Source organism: Lithobates pipiens, unplaced genomic scaffold, assembly GCF_037356315.1.
Source record: "Lithobates pipiens isolate NorthernLeopardFrog02 unplaced genomic scaffold, aLitPip1_a1.2 Scaffold_19, whole genome shotgun sequence".
Classification (NCBI taxonomy): domain Eukaryota; kingdom Metazoa; phylum Chordata; class Amphibia; order Anura; family Ranidae; genus Lithobates; species Lithobates pipiens.
The window spans coordinates 458,612,970-458,625,227 of NW_027507764.1; the positions used below are offsets into that span (position 1 = coordinate 458,612,970).

Here is a 12,258-nt window from a genome sequence, read left to right on the forward strand (position 1 = left end):
AGCTGTAAATTGTCACCATTTGCGAAATTGGAGCAATGCGTCAGTTAAAAACTCAACTTTAAAATATTAAAAACTCCCTTTAATTATGTATACATGAATGCGTTTTGAAATCTAACGAGCATACATAATTCAAAATCAATCCTCATATACGAGTTCTATCACCTGCAATCTGACTGGGGGTGGGTGGAGCAGCATCAAGGTTATAATGAACTGCACAGAGCTGTCCGTCTAGCACTGTTAACATGCATACAGGTCTGTATAGCAGAGAGAGAACCTGATCAGTATGCTGCTGCTCATTCATTGTTCAACCAGCAGCCTGGGGGCAGGTTGTGTTCCTTGCAATGGAAAATGTTGTCCCTATCCTGGCTATGAAGTGTGGCAGAGTGTGAGAGTCAAAAAAGCGGTTGAGCCGAATTACATTTTGCAGGTCAAATAGTAACCATATGTATTTTATTGGTATATGTACAGCGACTGTAGCTCTGCTTCAAGTATACCATGCAACTTTGCTTTTGCTCAGTCTGTTGCAGTAATACAAGCAATTGCAATTAAATAACCCAAAATAGAAAAAAAAACACAAGTCAGACTGGAGTGTCGTCAGCATTTAATTGTATGCAACAGTCCCATTAAAAAAAATTAAGAACAGCGGACACAGGACTCCCCACAGATATTAAACACAGGTTTACATTCATTCAGCGTTACTGACTGCTTACCAGTAACATAAGTGGCTTAACCAACCAATCACTGAAATGGTCATAATAAAAAAAATAAAAAACAGGATTGGCTTGACAGCTCTTAGTTGGAAAGGAGTTTGTAAAAAAAATAAAATAATAAATTATATTGCTTTCCTGCGATAATGCATTGGCGTCATAAAGTACAAAGTGCATAGCAAAAATATGTTCTCACCACAGGCTGCAGCACATTAAAGCAAGTTTTAATAAGTTCAGAAAAAATACATTTGTTCAAAGACGGAGATATTTCCAGTGTATGCTGGGCAGTAATTATATATTAATGGGTATGCCGTTTCTGCTTCCTTGGAGTATTGGTGCTGACTTTTTCGAGCTGTAAGAAGAAAATACATAGCAATTAGTAAGTGCATCACAAATTATTTATAGCATACACAAAAATGACTTCAGGGGCTTCTCCCCCTTGGGAGTCCAAGGTACATTCATTAACGGGGGTCATATTCAGGCACATTCCCACTGGCTTAAATAACCAATTTTCTGTGGGTCTAATATGTGGCAAATGTATGCAGTGAGGGACTTTGCGGGTCTTCTGCAGGAATCAATAGGAAATCTTTAATAAAATCAGTGATTCGCCATTTGAAAAACAGCAAATGTTTAAAAGGGTAACTCCACCATCGTGGGGGAAAAAATAGCAAATAAAGAAAAAAAAAATAATATATAATGTGTACAATTGTGACAAGTCACATTGTAATTGAATGCTATTAAAAATTACCTTTCCTTTTCAATCTGCAGCCACTGTGGTTTTTTGAGAATGCAATGAAATATGGCTACCTGGAGGTATTCTCTACACAGAATGTGTACTGACCACTCCCCGGAATCATCATTTCCTGCTTGTGTGATTGGCTCACCAATTTTCCCAGAAGTCTGCCTAAGATACAAGGCAGATTTCAGGCATCCCCTGCAACAAAAATGTAATTTTTGGTGAGCCACTCCCAGTAGGAACATGTCTAAAGGGATGCAGGCCCAGCATATTTCCTCATTAGAGCCCTGCAGGTGCACAGCTGATGGATAATTATGAAACCACTCCCATTAGACCCACTCATTACTGAGGCTCAGAGGAACACACAGGCATTTTTGGCCATAAAAAAAGTAAAACGCTTCTAAACGCAAACGCAGCAAAACGCAGCTAAACTGACATTTTAAACGTGGGTTACCATCTGTCAAGTTAAATTGTTCAGGAGAGGTTGTAAGAACGTCCCGTGTACATTAAGCCTAAGTATTCAATTTCCCTGATCAAATATACCCATCACCAGAAACCTCCAATTCCAGCAGTATGAGTAATGTGTGGGAAACCACATGGGCTAACAAGCTGTCACTATTCACATAAGGTTTTCACATAAGTTGGCCAATCTCTGTAAAGTACTGGGATCACTCTTCATAGAAGTGGGAGCAATCCCTTCACAAGGGGTGTCAACGTATCAGAATGTTGGCCAAGTTTAGGAGAAATGTTGCAGGTCATGATCTATGAAATGACGAGTAGATTTTCTGCAACCTGTTATTCTCCATTAGAGAAACCCTTATATTTTATTTTAGATTTGCAAAAGAGACAGATTTAACAGCTGCTTATCATAATCAGGTTATAAATCAGTTAAAGACAAAATAATAAGGACTTCCAAGCTTCAGAAAGGCTCATTACGGATTACAGACATTTTTTAGCAAGCCGTAGTTAGCAGTGACAGGGAGATCTCCTACCACCTGTTCCATGTAGCCATCTGTTGAAGTAGGGGCACTTCACCGAAAGTGTTGCTGAAAGCCATGCAATGTGACCACACACAGCACTAACACTGTGACAATCTGTTGACAACTGACTCTCATTCTAAAAACAAAAATATTCTGAGAGTACCAATCCCTTTGACACTGGATGGGCAAAAGAGGTTTTCCTTAGATGCACACGTCTATCAAAATTCTCAATCAGTATTTAAAAATGCACCCATATAGAAAAATGAAAAAATTGCATTTGCAATATTTTTGACTGGAGCCTGCAAAGCAATGCAACTGCAATCACTGCATCACAGGGATAATGCACAGTATTCCTCTAGGTCCGAGTCCATACAGGGGTAGGGACCTACCATTAATCCAAGTGGAGGAAGCATTTAATGAGACATCACTGCACTTACAAATCATGGAAATCTAAGTGTTCCTCTCTATGTTGGTCCTCTCTCGCAGTGTGCTCCCTCTGTGCCCTCAGTACAGCACATATCCAGTACAGTGTAATCCCTCCAGTATGTAGAGGACAGGAGTGGCAGAATATGGAAGGATTTATTGTAAATGGCAGTCTGTGGGGTGACCAGGGAGTGATGTTGGACAGATAAGGGTCCGAGTGATGTCCGTCACGTCAGCTAGATGTATGCAGTGGAACTGGGGTTGATGTAAGCTGGGGGAGGGGAGTTTATAATAATAATATTATATATATATATATATATATTTATTTTGTGCTCATCTAATATATACAATACCACTGTACATAATACAAAATTGGTACTCAAAGAAAATATCCTCCTGTTATAAGATGTAAATATGTCTATATAATCCTGCCTCTAGCACTCTATTCATGTCCAGATGATGTGATATTTATGACAATCTATTTAACCCTTGGGTCTAAGCTCTCCACTTACCCTGGGCCCTCAGTCTGCCCCTGGTCAGAATGCAGGAGGAGTCTAGGCTCCTTCTCACGGGTCCCGCTTCTGTTATCCTGGCCCCTTCCTCCTGTCAAGTGCCCTCAAAGCAAGCAGCTTGCTATGGGGGCACTAGAGCTGAGTCACAGCTCCTTGTGCCCATTCAGATGGGGCTCGGGTAAGTATTGGGGTGGCTGCTGCACACAGAAGGTTTTTTTTATCTTAATCATTAAGATATGAAAACCTTCTGCCTTTACAACTGCGAGGCACAATGGGTACTGCTACATGAATTGCCGATATTCTAAAGCTCTAAAATGTTCCCAATTATTTTTCAGTGTGAAATTGTTACCTTCATTAACAAAAAAGTCAGCCATGTAAAAAGCGACTTGTATGGCTTCAGCAGCATGGGAAATAGCAGAGGATTTCTTCCACTCGAATGGATTCTTTTCGGGGTGCCATTGAACTCCATAAAATGGGTAATCATATGCTGGAAAAGACAGAATACAGGTTGTCAGAACAGCAAACACTCAGAAGAATTTTGGTTATGCTTCTACAGACCAGCAGAGGTTACATTCACTGCAACAGAAACAAAGAAGTAAACTGTTGGCAGGGTGAAAAAAAAATAAAAAATTTTATCCAAACTTTACTACCATTATGATCTAGGTCTTATCCAACTGCCACTCCAATTAATAATTTAGACAGCTGTCCTTATGGGATACAGATGCCAACTATGAAAGCAATAGGTTTCTATTGGACCCATCAGAGCATCCACATTGCTGTTGCCTTTGTCGAGAATCCCCTCACCTTCCAACATGCCACTCAAAAGATTCAACATGCAATAAAGACCCCGTTTTGTTCAAAATGGCCATCAGCATACCTACTGTGTCTCACAAGGAAACTACATGCCCATTGGCTTGGATGTACATAACGAAGGTTGTAAAGGCTCGCTCACACCTACGTCTAAAGAATGATCCATGGTGGATCGCTTTTCAGAAAATGATGGGAGGCACAACTGATGGGTATTAGGGAGGAGATACTGCCACCTCCTCAATGCCCTTTTTTTTCCTTTAACAGCCAAATAGGGTATTTGAATAGGAATACCTGCACAAAAGCTTAATGTTTGGTTCATGGTTGCAGACCTATTCACTTGAATATGTTGCATTGGGTGGCAATACTGCCTCTGAAGAAGTAACATTTAACAGATGTAATAAACCTACACCAGTCCATCTGAAACAAAAATAAAAGTTTTTAGATGGAATTGTACTTTATGTGTAAACTCCATATCTGAACAAATGAAGATTTACAACTGAGCTGTGATTAAATCCAAGAATGTCCTTTATTAATATTTTCATGAGGATTTTTGAGCTTCCCATTTGCCGGCAAAGGCCTTTCCTGCTGGGGAGGGCACAGCCCGATAGAGGCACATAAGAAGTGCCAACTACACTCCATATCTAGCACAGAAGTCATCCTCTACTTCTCCCTGTGTGAAATACATAAACCACAAGGATGACATGTTCTGTATCGCAACCTCAATTTAGGAGTAAAAACACAATTATACTACAGGGAATTGGACTCTTTTAGGAGATCTAATTAAAATCACAAGATCTACATCTTAATGCCTTGTTTACAGAACAAATTCTCTCCCCTGAGATCTTCCTAATGTGACTGCATCATTCTGGCATTCACAAGTTAGGGATGTAATATCTCATATCAACATTGCATTCAATACATGAAGGGCTTTTATTTATTTTTTTTAAACAAAACTGAACTTTCACTTTGTATTGAAAAAACAAAACCAAAAACCTTATCCTGCAGATTTTCTTCTATGCTTGAGTGCCTACAATCCCCCCCCCCCCCCCCCCCCCCCAATACAGCCATCCTGTGCTTAAAGTGATTGTAAAGTCTTGTTTAAAAAAAAATAAAAAATAATAATAAACAACAACAACAAGTCATACTTGCCTACTCTGTGCAGTTGGATTTGCACAGAGCAGCTCGGATCCTCTTCTCAGGTGCCTCTTTGCTGCTCCTGGCCCCTCCCTCTGATGAGTACCCCCACAGGCCAGCAGCTTACTAAGGGGGCTCTCAAGCCGAGCTGCAGCTCTGTGTGTCCATTCAGGCACACAGCTGCCGTTTGGCCCAGCCCCCTCTCTCCCGATTGGCTGACTGACTTTGATTGACAGCCGCGGGAGCCAATGGCACCACGGCTGTGCCCCAGCCAATCAGGAGGAGAGCCTCGGATGAGGGAATTGTGGACATCACTGGTGAGAGATGGGGCTCAGGGTAAGTATTAGGGTGTGCTGAGGCAGCTGCTACACACAGAAGGTTTTTTTTATCGTAATGCATTAAGATGAAAAACCTTTTGCCTTTACAACTCCTTTAATGCGTTACCCTAAAACTTCATATTCCTGATATGTGCCTGCTGTACTTGTATGAGAAAGTCTCTTGTTCTCTTTCTATTGCTTCGTGTTAAAATCCCTGGTGTTTCTGGGAGTCCCTCTGCTTTCCTAATAAAAACTGACCACACTAAGGAGGATAACACATTGTGGTCCGTTACCTAGCTATGGTAGGAACTCAGCCTGCTCTCATCCAATGATCAGACTTGCCCTGATATACCCCTGCTGCACAGCCTTTCACTGGAAAGTTCAATGTGCTGCAGATTCTCCTCCCCCAGCTCTTATGCAGCTGAGAACACAGGGAATGTGATCACTTATAACAAAGAGGAAAAAAAAAAATATATATAAATACATTATAAACACTTTTATTTTTTAAATATGCAAAAATGTTTTGCCTTTCATTTCTATTTTAAACTGAAAGGGTGATTTTTAAAAGTAGATAGTTTACAATCACTTTAACCCTTGAAACTGTGAATCAGGAGGAGTCGGGTGATGTCACTGCCAGTCGCGGCTGAGACCGGAAGTCCTGCCATTTTCTTCCTTGGAAGATTCTGTTATGCTGATTGAAGGTTTTTTTTCCCCCATTATGAGAGTTACTACTTTTTAATAAATGTTTTTTAAAAGCACTTTACTATGATGATTTTTACTATTGCATGTTACATCCGCTGGAGAGGAAATTCTGCCTAAAGTGATACCTTGTGGAGGAGAACTGAGGGTACCCTGTATGAAAAATCTAGGTCTAGCTGCTAGTTTTCACGGTGGTGGAGCACAGATTTCAATTGGATTGGGATTATATCACTGAAGAAGAGGTTTTATCTTTGTTATTATTTAAGCAACACTGGACTTTGACTTTTTTGTTATGGGATTGTTTATAAGAATTGCAGCACTGGAAATTAGCTATACTATTTACAAGGATTATTATTTAGCTTTTATTCCATGTATCTATTTACTGGCACTTACTGAATGACCCTTTGTGGTTTGTACTTTCATATTAGCACTAGTTTGTCGTTTTCAATAAGATTTGCAGCACTGAAAACTGGCCTCACTATCCGGTAGGAGCAACGCCTTTTGCTTTACCTTATATCATGTTATTTTGATATTTTATTTTTTTGACAATTTGTAAATATACATCAAGATCCTTCTGATATTTATAGCACTGGCACACAATTCACAACCCAGCAGGGTAGAAAATCATTATTTTATGTGTTAATGTGTATTGTTTTGCATCTAGGAGTTGGCAGCACTGCATTCCTTTTAGGTTCATTACCTGAGCAAGAGTGCATGTATGCTTTTTTATATTATTGCGTTATTTGAATGTGTTTGTACTATGATTTAGTTATACATTTTTATTGGGCGTTTGAGGTAGCGCCACACTTTTTATTGCTACTTAACAATAAAAGCAATGATTTTAACACTATTGAATAAGCCCTACTAGATGGACCTTGTTTATATTTTTGCATATAGTCTAACGTGGTTGTAGTCTAAACTAGGAATTTTTATTGTGTTTGGCATACATCTTTTCTAGTGACTCCCCCTTATACTTTTTGTAATTATCCAAGTGGAATGGATTGGGAACCTTGGGGATTACAGTCTCTTCAGTGTTTTGCACTGTCAGAATACGCCAATTAATGTTGCAGCTGATTGGCTGTAGGGCTGATCCAACAAAAAATTTCCAAAAAAGCCAGTTCATGTGAAGTCAGTCATTTGATTGACTTCTCATGAATAGGAATGGCCATAGATGGGTTGAAATTTGACCTGTCCCTGCTGAACTGGACATATTTTGATCCATCTATGACTAGTTAAAGGGCTTGCTCACACACCACTGCATGCTAAACGTTCGTCTTAGCATGCAGTCTGCTGTCAGTTCAGGGGCAGTGGGCTGCACCATTTACATTTTTTTTTTAATTACACATTATTTAGTTCTCCACAGTGCGTTTCAGTACAATGCCGCATGTCTGCATTTTAGTACACCTTACCAAACCTACAGGCTGTGTTGCAGTCTTAATTAAGCACATACAAAACAATGGTTTTCTATATGCCGTATATTTCACCTTCATGTATCCAGTGTGGAAAAATCACAAGTTACTGTACTATCTGTTTTATTACACATTCTTAGAGCTCATTCACAAACTCAATTTAATTGTTAAATATCATAACATATAAATATTCACACACATTTGTTACACAAGATATGTTTTTAGTAAACGGACTACTCCTGAGTTATTCTAATGCAAAAATTCATGCAGCATTTAAGCCTTATCTTCCATAATACAGTAAGTGTAGTCCAAGGCCTACCTTCCATAGTGGATACATATTCCAAATTGCCATCGAAGTTTGTTGAAAGAACATTATAGAACTTCCTTAGCTTCTCATTTGCTGTATAATTCTATGAAATAAAACATTTACATGTAAGCATATAAATTATATACAAAAATATTAAATAGCTGCTTGTTGAATTCTTTAGACCAGGGTTGTCAAACCCACGGCCCAGTGGAGTTTAGTATGCAGCCCGGCAAGCCACGGCAGCCGGCACATATGGAGGAATGCAGGGGATAGCGTACACATATGCATAGTGGCCGAAGCAGCACAGAAAATGCAGAACGGGCACAGCTAAAGGGATGCCAGGGTGCTGTTTTTGTAAAAGCACAGCAGCAAGTGCAGGAATTCCTTATAGCGCCAGGTGACTAAATGCCACATAGCTGTATCCAGGGATGCTGGAGTGGGCTTTGCCCCCCAGATTTCAGCTATGCCCCCCAAGGCCCCCCTCCCACCCCTCACAGCACATTCCATGGTTGCCAACTGTCATTAAACTCAAGGTCAGTTTGTAAAATCCATGATTTCTTACATCTGTCCATGATTGTTTGTTACGGACAGGCAGTCTTCATGTCCGTAACAGATATTCAGACAGATGTAAAAATCTCTGATTTTACAAAAGGTCCATAAATTTAGGCCTGATTCAGACTACTGCAGGTGGTTGCGGGTATCACAGTTGTTCCAGCTCCAATCACCACCCACAGCCAAAAACACGTTGCTCTTTAAAGATGTGCGCAGCTGGCATTTATTCTTAATGGCACCCCCGTGTATCTAAAAACCCAGCACATTTTCAGGTACGGGAACTGCCAGGAAATGGCATGGTGCAAGAGCACCATGCCATTTCCCATCTGCTGCAATTCAAAAATGGCACAGGAACCTTTTGAAAGGGTTGCCGTGCCTGAGCAAATGTGGCCCAAGGCAATTCCTTTTCTTCCAGTGTGACCTAGGAAGGTCAAAAGGTTTGACACCCCTGCTTTATACTGTCAGAAAGTTGACAACGTAATTACCAAACAAACACAGAGAGTGTCATGTAGTTTAACAAGGAATAATTAAAAATAGATTCGTGTAGGTCAAGTGCATTTCTTTTGAACAATATAAGGTTTTCACTACTCCTATCAGGAGAGATTTTCCCTCATTTCCTATTCTGATGACAATGGCTCACAAGACAGGAAGTGAGGGGATCTCTCCTAATAGCAGCACAGACAGAAATAAAAAGGAGTTGTGGGAAGATTAGAAATCCTGTCAGATTTGCATTTCTCTCTGTGTCTCTGTTGCACCTTTATGCAAATGTTTCTTTAGTTGGCTATACACATTACAGCTACATAGTGTATAGGGCCTAAATAAACCATTCAACCTATATCCAGTCAGATAGGCCCACACACAGAAGAACTATTGGTACAAAAGAGATTTGGATTGCAATGTGTGTGGACAGCTTTAGGTATAGTTTGTTGTTATTCAGTATATGTGTAATAGGAAAATAAGGTTTATTAGGTTCAGATTGTGACCAATAAGCACCACACATGAACACAGAGATAACCGGATGAATTAATAATTTGACGTTTTTTTTTTTTCTTTTTATTTCACCCACCTTCACCGACAGGCTCCAGGAATGATAATGTGAAGATATTGGTTTATTTTTCAGCGACTGATACAGCGACGGGGAGATGTTTTGGAACAATTTGCTGCGTAACGCACCTACAAGACAGTACAGTATAAAGGCAGCGCAAATAAAAAAATAAAAATAAAAAAAACACATAATACAGGAGAAAAAAAAAATACATATAAAGAAAAAATAATAATAAAAAAAAAAAGTTCCACAATTGTACCACCATTCACGAATGAACAAACTGATTCTCAAAATGTTGAAAATAAATTACTTTTAAAGAAAGGTCTCTTCATCAGACCGCTCATTTTAGCAAAAGTCTTTCCATAAGGTTATACTGTATGTGCATTTAACATTTTATGAATGTTATTTTCCTGTAAAATCCTACATTGTGCAAACATCAAAAGTATGGAGAGTTCTGCTGGGTGCCATTTTGGATGCGAAATCAGCAACTCCAGCAGACTTAGAGATACTCTATTGTATTCCCCTTTATTCCTCCCTCAGCAGCTACATGAAAAGATTATGTAGGGAAAGGAGAGGGTTGAGAAGCTCAGCCAGCACAGTCAGCAATTAGATACTCCCAGAAGAGAAGAGGGCTATGACCTGCAAGGAGGGAGGTGGCTGTGCTAGGAAACGCTCCCTGACGTAGTCAACCCAACCCTTTAAATTAACTCTTAAAATCCTCCCCATCAGTTATCCGTAAAATCTTTACCTTTGTGTTTACCCCAACACTTAAACTGCATATATAGCCAAAACAGTTCTTTAAGCTTTGGATAGCGAAAAATTTAGTTTTTTTGTTTTTATCCGTCTGTCCCATTGGTGAGATTTCTCCTTTACAGCCCATCTTGAAAACTCAACAGGCAGCAAGATGAAATCTCTAAAAATTACATTGGCACTATAACAGGTGTTCCCAGTGGAATACAACCACTTACCTCTTGTTCTGGTGAGAACGCCTATTCACACCACTGCAGTCTGGTGCTTGTGTCAGTATGTGTTATGCCTCACATTAACCTGCATTGCATTAAGGCTTGCCATTCATTTGAATGGCCTTTGCACCAGAACACACAAACATGCCTGCCTCATTTTTTGCAACACAACACTACAGTGTTGCATTGGAATGCCATTCAAAATGAACACCACCCGGGTGAACTGGAACTTCATGAAGGCACCCTAGAACACATGGTCTCAGGTCCTCCATGTTGAGTTGGATACTGCCATCTAACATCTTTTTCCATATATGCAATGGCACGGGGTGTCCCTTACCCTCCTTAATATTTATACTTATCTTAGGAGCCCTTTTTATGGTCAGTAAGGACGGATGAAGGCATTGCTGGTTATCAAAAAGCCTCAGGGATGCACAAAGTGGCAGCATTCGTGGATGACCTGATCTTTTTCCTAACGGAACCGCTTATTTCCCTCCCGAAACTATTACAGTCTTTGCAAGAATATGGGGCTCTCTTTTTTTCCAAATCAATTTATCTAAGTCTTCTGTCCTAACATCACAGGGGACAGATACATGGCTAAATTACTACGCTCGACATTCCCATTCCATTGAGCGACTGACTCTATTCCATTACTTAGGAGTGGACATCACCTCTGACCCTTCTAATCTGTACTTGGCAAATTTCACCCGTCTGCTTGTCCACCTTAAAGCAGATCTACTCCACTGGCATTCATGGACACTGACATGGTTTGGCCACTGCAATTCCCTCAAGATGACCATGCTGCCCAGGGTGTTGTATTTGTTGCAAGCACTTCCCATTCGCCTCCCTCCTGTGTTCTTTAAATGTGTGAACGCTTTTCAGGACTTTGTCTGGTCCCATCGTTAGCCCCGCATTAAGATGCAACTTCTTCATCTTGCTAAACACATGGGAGGGGTGGGCCTCCCAGATGTAAAAGCCTACTACAGAGCAGCGAATCTCACTAGACTGGGCATTGTCACGTAGAGGCGAAACACTGGGTGGCCATCCTGGGCAACCCAGAATTTCCACCTGACCTTCGGAACCCTCAGTTCCAGAGGTTGGTTGCGAGTGGACAGCTCCATCTCTGCGACTTTGTGGGTCCTGATGGCCGACTCCCCCCCCCTCTTATGCGGTGGCTGCTGCGGGCCCACCATTGGATTTCTGGAGTGGTCTCCAGCTCCGTAACGTTCTCCATGGGTGTCTGCGGACCTCAACCATATTTTTTCAGCTTACAGAGCTGGAACACATTCGTCACCGGGGAGAGCCAATTCTCCACGGTCGTTCAATGATCTACACTTCTTTGACTCACCCAACGAAAGGGTTTGTTCCACCCTTCCTTTCCAAATGGGAGGCAGACCTAGGCATCCAATTCAATGACTCTCAAAAAGGAGAAGATCCTTCATTTTGCCCAAAAATATGCCACTAGAGTTTAGGAGACCTGTTGCAAGATCTTCATAGTTTCATAGTTAGTAAGGTTGAATAAAGACACCAGTCCATCCAGTTCAACCTGAGTGAGTGTCTACCCCTATCCCTGTACATTGTACACTCACATTGGTCCCTACCCTCAAGGAGCCCACAATCTAAGGTCCCCATTCATATACTAAGGCCAATTTTGGTCAGAAGCCAATT

General features: G+C 40.7%; 1 protein-coding gene across 1 annotated transcript in view; it reads right to left on the reverse strand.

Annotated features, from left to right (window-relative positions):
- Positions 1 to 584: 584 nt before the first annotated feature.
- GGH (gamma-glutamyl hydrolase) overlaps positions 585 to 12,258 on the reverse strand; it is a 48,660-nt gene continuing 36,986 nt past the window's right edge. The window contains exons 6-9 of the mRNA XM_077492775.1: positions 9,653 to 9,759; positions 8,047 to 8,137; positions 3,708 to 3,845; positions 585 to 1,059 (exon numbers count right to left, since the gene is read on the reverse strand). Coding sequence (XP_077348901.1) covers positions 941 to 1,059; positions 3,708 to 3,845; positions 8,047 to 8,137; positions 9,653 to 9,759 — 455 coding nt within the window. The 3' untranslated portion in view covers positions 585 to 940. The remainder of the gene's footprint in view (positions 1,060 to 3,707; positions 3,846 to 8,046; positions 8,138 to 9,652; positions 9,760 to 12,258) is intronic.